The following is a 7,419-nucleotide window of genomic DNA, read 5'->3' on the forward strand; positions in this document are numbered from 1 at the left end:
GTATGAACATATTGTGGACGAGTTTCTGTAACGATGCGTGACGTAAACCCGTGGACAGATGGGTTAATACACTGGCCCTATAGCTCAGTCACATTGGTAGGTGTTTTCCCAATGTAATCAAAAGATATTAAAATAATAGTTAATAACACACCCTAAATAAATATAAGTTTTGTGTAGGTAGGAAAATCAGGCTGATGGGATGTTCACATTTGAGGAAGTGCACTGTTGTTTTTCTTGAGCCAATAACACAGTTTACATTCAGTGTGTGTTATGTTTATTATTATTATTATTCCTCATTGTTCATTCAACAGCAATGTTTCATGATGTTTTAATTCTCAAATTAAGACCATGCAAAAAAATTAACAAAAAAAAGAGTTCACAAATGCTTAAATATATATACTATATATATATATATATATATATATATATATATATATATATATATATATATATATATATTATATAATATACTATATATATATATATATACTATATATATATATATATATATATTATATATAGATATATATAATATATATATACTATAGATACTATATAGACCTATATCTAACTATATATATATATATAGTATATATATATATATATATATAATATATAATATATATCTACTATATATATCTATATATCTTATATATTATATATTTACTATATATAGATTTATATATTATAGTTTATATATATATATATAGTATATATTATATATATATATTATATATATATATAGTATATATCTATCTTTCCCATCCATCTTATATATATATATCTATATATATACTCTATATATATAGTATATAATCTATTCTTTATATTCTATTTATACCATATTCTATTCCTCTATCTATTACTTTATCTTATCTATCTCTCTACCTCATACTATCTCTTAATCTCTAGATCTATATATTATATCTTATCTCTCTCCATCTTACTCTATCTATATATATCTATCCTATCTATATACTATATATATATATATACTATATATATACTATATATATATATATATATATATATACACACAAAATATGTAGGCTATTAAGGGAGTAGAAGAATGTTGTTTAAATCCGCTTTTTAATTTAAAAACATTTTTTCTTTAGGCTTGAAATGATTTCAGCTCTGAAAATAGTGCCTGAGCAGCCAAGTTGTCTCTCAAGCAGCCGTTTAGAGCTTTTATTAATGCGAGGCCATTGCTAGTGTGGTGTGAAATGTTTCCTCCGTCTGACTGCCTACTTGCTGTTTGCTCTCGCTGCACGTTAGCACAGATCCGACAGCGCTATTAACAGTAATTCCCATGACCCGACCTGTCAGAGCAAGGAGGAAAACACGAGCCTCTGTTCGCATGTTGCAACACTGCGAGTAAATCAAAGGGGACTATATTTTCTTTAAAACCACAAGACTTGCGCCATAATGCCAACTGCGTTTTTATATAAAAACATTTTATTTCGCATTGTTCTGCACCAAGATAGACGCTAAACAATAATTTGGCATGCACTGGGATGACCATTTTATAAATACAGTATATAAAAATAACATTTTTTTCAGCGTGATATGACGCTACGGAACACCACAAAGAACAACATAAGGTCAAACTTAGACAAAATGACAGACTATTTACTGTGGTGTGGGCTATAGGATATTATTGAAAGGTTATTGCTTACTAACCATCACAGCAGGGAAATATTGCAACGTCCATGCAACATGTCTCAATTTACAGTCGAGTGCTGAACGAGGCTCCTATTATAAAACTTAAATCTCCTGCTGTATTGCTTGTGTGTGACACCAAGATCATCTATTCTTGACCTAAATTGTATTCTTTTCATGACAAAAAAAATGCTCATTAATTCCATGGATGTGGTTAGAGGTTGGATTACATGCAACTGCATTTTTATAGCGAAACCCCCCCCCCCCCCCCCCCTCCCCGCAGTCATTACAAATGGAGATCGCCACCTTCGTCCTTCTTTAGCTTCAAGGCTGCGGACTTATGTCACTGGTGTGATTCCTCTCGTCGTCGGAGGAGCAGTCTGATGAGTTGTACAGGAAATTATCGCCTTCGTCGTCGTCACTGTCTCTAAAGTCTCTTATTCTGCCATTTTTTGAGTCTGTCTTGCTCTTATAGTCCGACTTTTCGAGTCCGTCAGATTTCTCCTGGCCGCCCTTGTTGCCTTTCTGCTTCTCGGCCTCCTGAGCGGCCTGCTCTTTGGCCTTCTTACTTCTCTTCCACTTCATGCGTCTGTTCTGGAACCAGATTTTAACCTGAGGAAAGAAAAACTATTTAGTTTCAGTGGTTTAAACATTTTTTTTAAAAGGAGGCTACCTGTGCGTAACTATGCCTAAAGAGTGCGTAAAGGTCACCAGTCCACCTGCCCTTTACATCTGTAGCGTTACAATTATCCTACAGTGGAAACATTTATCAAAAGTTATATAATATAATATTGAATGTTTTAAATAGAGATTTTTAAATATCAATGGGGTGACCTAATTGCAATTCCCCATACAGTTTGAACCATTGGAGTGATAGGACATTTCCATTGGTCGAAGTCTGAAGCAGTGAAGATGCATCCGGATCAAGACATCATCGGTTTTTAAAATTATTTTCAGAAAATGAAACCAAGCTAAAAATAATTTCAAAAACCTTTTTTGGAGCCTTTAAACAGAGGATCCAAAAAGTATTATTTCTATTTATTTTTTAAATAAGTAATCGGTACAAGAAATGTTACCTGAGTTTCTGTGAGCATGAGGGACGTCGCCACCTCAAAGCGCTTGGGTCGTGACAGGTACTTATTCAGTTTGAACTGATGCTCCAGCTCCAGCAGCTGCTGACTTGTGAATGCAGTTCTTGGTCTTCTGCACTTGCCAAGCAAGTTTGACTGAGCCTGAGCTGCAAGAATAAAATAAAATAACATAAATACCGTACACTTTTTTGAAAATATACATTTTTTTCAATAATTCCTGACAAAATATATCTAAATTAAGAGATTAATGTGCAAAACGAGCAGCCTGCTTATGACCCATAATAACATAATCAAACACGTTAATGTTGCAAGGGGAATTATGGTGTAATAAAATATAATTCTCTACATCTCTGTGCTCCCTTGCTAAAGCAACAAGGTCGTCACTTATGAATATCTCCACAGAGAAGCTATTTGCCACTCCATTTTGAACAAATCTGTTAAAACGAGCAGAAACAAAAAGGCAGTATCTGGTGAGCAAATAGCATGTCGCCTGTGGGTTTCACACTCCTCTGCTACTTTCCCACTGTCCATTATCTGTCCATTTTAGTTCCTCTTAGAAAAACCATCACTATGACAGCCTCTTCATTCATACGGTCGTAATAGTGCGACATAATTAAAAATAAAAACGACTTTAGTTTTAAGCTAAAATAAGAATGCCATGTGTTTCTATATCCGAGTCTGGAGCACAGTAATATTCGCTGTTTTGAAACATTATAGGCCAACATTATTTTAGGGGTATTTATTCATATTTATTAGCAAAATCATAAACACACAAAGCAGACTTTGTAGGTGACGTCACACATTTTAACATCAGAGTGGGTCGCAATACATAACCAAAGATATATTTATTATTATTCTTATTATTCTTATTCTTATTATTCTTATTATATGATTTATTTGGAGTAAAAAGACAAATTCAAGAACATTCTGTAATGAAACAGATACTTACAATTAAAGTCAGACATTTTGGGCAGCATCATCCCGGCTGTGGAGACCCGGAGCCAGTGGTCCAGCTGGAAGGTGCTGGCTGTCAGTTTGATGGGATCACTGTGGTGGTGATGGGAGCTGTGCGGATAGGAGTATGACAGGGCAGGGTGTTGGCCTGCGAGGGCAGCTGCAGAGTAGGTGTACATGGGATGGCCGTAGAGAGCCTGCGTGGGGATCCCTACGGTACTCTGTGGATGTAATCCAAGCATGCTATGCGGACTGTTCAGGAAACCCGGTTTAGGAATCAACCCGCAGTTGGAGATCCTCGGCGGGGACGGCGTCTCGGTGCGTAAAGACTCGGCGCCGCTCAGCTCCGTGGCTCCCACACTTCCAGACGACTGGATAGAGGAGGAGGACAGGGAAGTCACAAGCGCAAGCGGAGAGGTCTGCACCTTGGGTGTATCGACTGCTAAAAGCGCGTCAATGCGAAAGTTTTTAGATTTCTCCATTTGGGCCCCCGGTGCGCGTCCTTGTCGCGTCTGCTACTGTAAACGAAGGAGAAGTCAGTGGTGTTTTCCCACCTCTCAAAAGTTATGATGTGGTGCGGAGTGTGAGAGAGGATCTCCATGTGACACTTAATCCCTGTCGGACGGAGGCTATTGGTGCAGCCGTCTGCAGGGGGCTGTCCCAAGCGTCACAGCGGACCCAACAACGCCTCTCTGCTCTAATCACCGTAAAGCACGGTGTTGGCTGCTTTTATATAATATTGTTATTATTATAGGAAAATTAACCAAACATTTGAAATGCGTTTTTTAAAATCAATTCTAACTGGATGTTATTTATAATTCGTTAACAGAGAGTTTATGGAGTGATGGGACTTTATTCGTTGTATGATTCAATGAGTGAGAGTGCTGTACATTTTTGGGGATTGGTTTACATCGCCAATTTGTTCAAGGTCAAAGGAGCAGCCACCAGCACTCCAGAATGTCCATCATATAATAAACAAAAAATCTAAATTTCTATTTAACAATCTTGTACATTCTTGGTATGACAACATGCAATAGTTGCAGAAGACCAGAACTCATTTGGATTTAATCAAGAAGGGTGACCTATCGTTGAACTATCATGGTTCACCTGAGAGAAGGAAATGGTTACGTCATATTTGTTCCACTTTAACCTGAAAATGTAAAATAAATGACATGTTATTATTAATAAAAAGAAAATATTAAATGACTCTAAACGTCAAACCTTGTTGGATGAACTCAATGATCAGTCTTAACATCTAGGGTGATGTGTAAGGTTATCAGGCTCATCTTTACTTATTGAATTTAAATTGCAATTCAAATAAATAGTCTGTTGAAATACGAAATGCGTATAAGTGAACATCTTGAGCCGAAGCACCCTGTCTGGCCAACAGGGAAATTTAAGTAAAAGCCCTCCTTCTGTCGCTCTCCAGAGCTGAAGGTGACAGACTGGCTGTTATAATGGAGCTGTGTAGCCAAATTGATTAACCTCAGTGCTTCTAACATGATGTATCAGCAAACCAAGTTTTGTTTTCAGACTTTTGTGGATGGATTTTCGTAGATTAAAAAAACGTTTTTTCTCTAAAAAGCCCCTGTAATACTGAAAATATTGTTGGTATATTTCTTATTAAATCAAAAATATTACAGAGAGCAGGCAACTGGATTTTCTACTTCTTAGAAAGCTGCGAGTAGCTGTCAAATTCAGACACAACGAGCAGCAAAACATTTTTAGTAATTGAAAGCCCTGAAGTGTGATGAGCAGAGAGATGTAGATAATAGGCCCGTGGCTTCGGGTGACTTCGGTCTAATAAGCCACTTAAAGTTAATGGAAGAGGAGGTCAAAATGAGAATTATTGACACCCAGTTGCCCTTAACCTGTCTACCAATAAAGCTGATTAGTTTTTGTCAATTCATCAGCTAACCGATCTCCTGGGACGTTTATTTGCTCGGGGGAAATCAACAAGTCACCGGGTAGTTTTCAAGTAAGGGATCGCCATTTAATTGTGGACCTTGATGATCATGACCAATTACAGAATGATAACGGGGAGATTGATGTGGGGGTGGGATGTGGGCCTGCATGGAAGAAGAAGAAGAAAAAAAAGCGGAAGGGAGAAACGTTCAATTCACTCTTATGCTTCTTCTTCTTTTTTTGCCACTAAATGTTTAACTTATTTATGGGGAAATTGTGCAAATGCTGATGATATAGCTCCAAAGTTATTAGATGATCCAATTCGTGTACTTTCACTTTTTTTTTTTTTACTCAAATCTATTCATGGCCATTTTTATTTGACCTTTGCTCTCAATTAAGATTGTAAAAAATAAAAAAAAGCATAATTTGGAAGCCGAGAGAGGATGAGGGTGGCAGAATATTACCCTTATTATGATATTGTGGAGGGCTAGATAAACATCTTCCCCCTTGGACATTCAGCCGACATGAATCGCATTATTTTGCAGTTTTCTGATCAATTAAGCGCTTTTGATCAGCCTCCTGTATGATTATTATTATAACAGCCGGACTCTTGATCGCCACGCGCCCGCGCTGCGCCTTGTCCCCACCGCGGGTTTAATTTCATTAAGGGGCCCGCATGAATATTTCTATTAAAGCAGCGGTGAAATATGGAGCCATTTAGTATTGGCCTTCACCGATCACCCAGATTTATCGCTCCTTTTCATCACATCCAGGGGAGAGGAAATTAATAAGGCACCCAAGATGGAACCGGACCCTAAAACCCTGGTCTTTCCTGAAAGCTGTTAATTTTCTCTGTAATTACTTTCACAATTAACTAAAATACAAATCAAACTGACAAATCGGGATAGTTTATATATTAATTACCTTCGGTAAATGTGTTCATTATGAAAAGGCAATTTAAAGGGACCTGCGCTGTCTCTTTTAATGTCATAAATACGTTCAGTTAAAGTGGCACAAATGGCTTCTTCCATGAAATGTGTAAAACTGCTTTTAAAAACATTTGGGACTCATAATAATTTTGTTCTATGTGACATACCATTGGCTATCTCATTTATGTCTTAATATCAGTGTCAATATGAGATAATTACAGCAAAGAGAAAGTCATATTTCTCTGAAAGAAACATCTGGATATAAATCTCTTTATGAAATTCGATATTGCTGGTTAATTTGTCTCAGACGTGTTATCAATACACTTTGAATGGAGAGTATGCCCGTGTCGCTTTCAACATGGTAACCCTACAGTTTTATATATAGGCCCAATCAGATCATATTGATGAAACCATTTGCCTGTGCCTCATGCTCGTGCTTTTAAAGCCTTTATTCGTTCAGCCCATAAAAATATGATGATATAAGTCATCACTCTGCAATAATAATAATAACAATAACAATAATACAATAGGATGTATCCCATAAATAGTTATATATGGCTACACAAACTAAATCAGTATCAAATAAGTAAATGAATACATAATAAATGTCAGTAATATATGTATTATAACACATTTCATTTCTAAAATTGCACTTTTCTTTTAGGTGTGGAAGCTCCTGGTTGACCATAGTATCCACATATTTTGGCATCTTTCACTCTTCTGCAGTTTATACCATTTTAATAAAAGTCTTGCTATGATTGCAACTTGTCAGGCATTATTCACAAGGATTTTTGTTTATGCATAAACGTGGATAAAGTCAGAAACACTCGTTAAACGTGTATGTTTCGCTCGGTGCACGAGAGCTGAAGTGTTGTGGAGTA

General features: G+C 36.5%; 1 protein-coding gene across 1 annotated transcript; it reads right to left on the bottom strand.

Moving 5' to 3' along the window:
- Nucleotides 1–1,983: 1,983 nt before the first annotated feature.
- On the bottom strand, nucleotides 1,984–4,266 carry mnx1 (motor neuron and pancreas homeobox 1). The gene is made up of 3 exons (XM_029457985.1): nucleotides 3,700–4,266; nucleotides 2,736–2,896; nucleotides 1,984–2,271 (listed from the first exon to the last, which is right to left on the bottom strand). Exons 1-3 carry the CDS (start codon nucleotides 4,184–4,186, stop codon nucleotides 1,984–1,986), a joined length of 936 nt encoding a protein of 311 aa, XP_029313845.1. The 5' UTR covers nucleotides 4,187–4,266.
- Between the last annotated feature and the right edge of the window lie 3,153 nt (nucleotides 4,267–7,419).

The sequence above is a fragment of the Cottoperca gobio genome, chromosome 20 (genome assembly GCF_900634415.1).
Source record: "Cottoperca gobio chromosome 20, fCotGob3.1, whole genome shotgun sequence".
NCBI lineage: Eukaryota > Metazoa > Chordata > Actinopteri > Perciformes > Bovichtidae > Cottoperca > Cottoperca gobio.

What these genes read in the sequence shown, in the direction of transcription:
- mnx1 (XM_029457985.1), bottom strand. Translation starts at nt 4,186, where the DNA reads ATGGAGAAATCTAAAAACTTTCGCATTGACGCGCTTTTAGCAGTCGAT. An exon ending in CAAAATGTCTGACTTTAATT is followed by an intron (nt 2,897 to 3,699) that starts GTAAGTATCTGT and finishes TTATTCTTGCAG; the next exon opens with CTCAGGCTCAGTCAAACTTG. An exon ending in TCATGCTCACAGAAACTCAG is followed by an intron (nt 2,272 to 2,735) that starts GTAACATTTCTT and finishes TTCTTTCCTCAG; the next exon opens with GTTAAAATCTGGTTCCAGAA.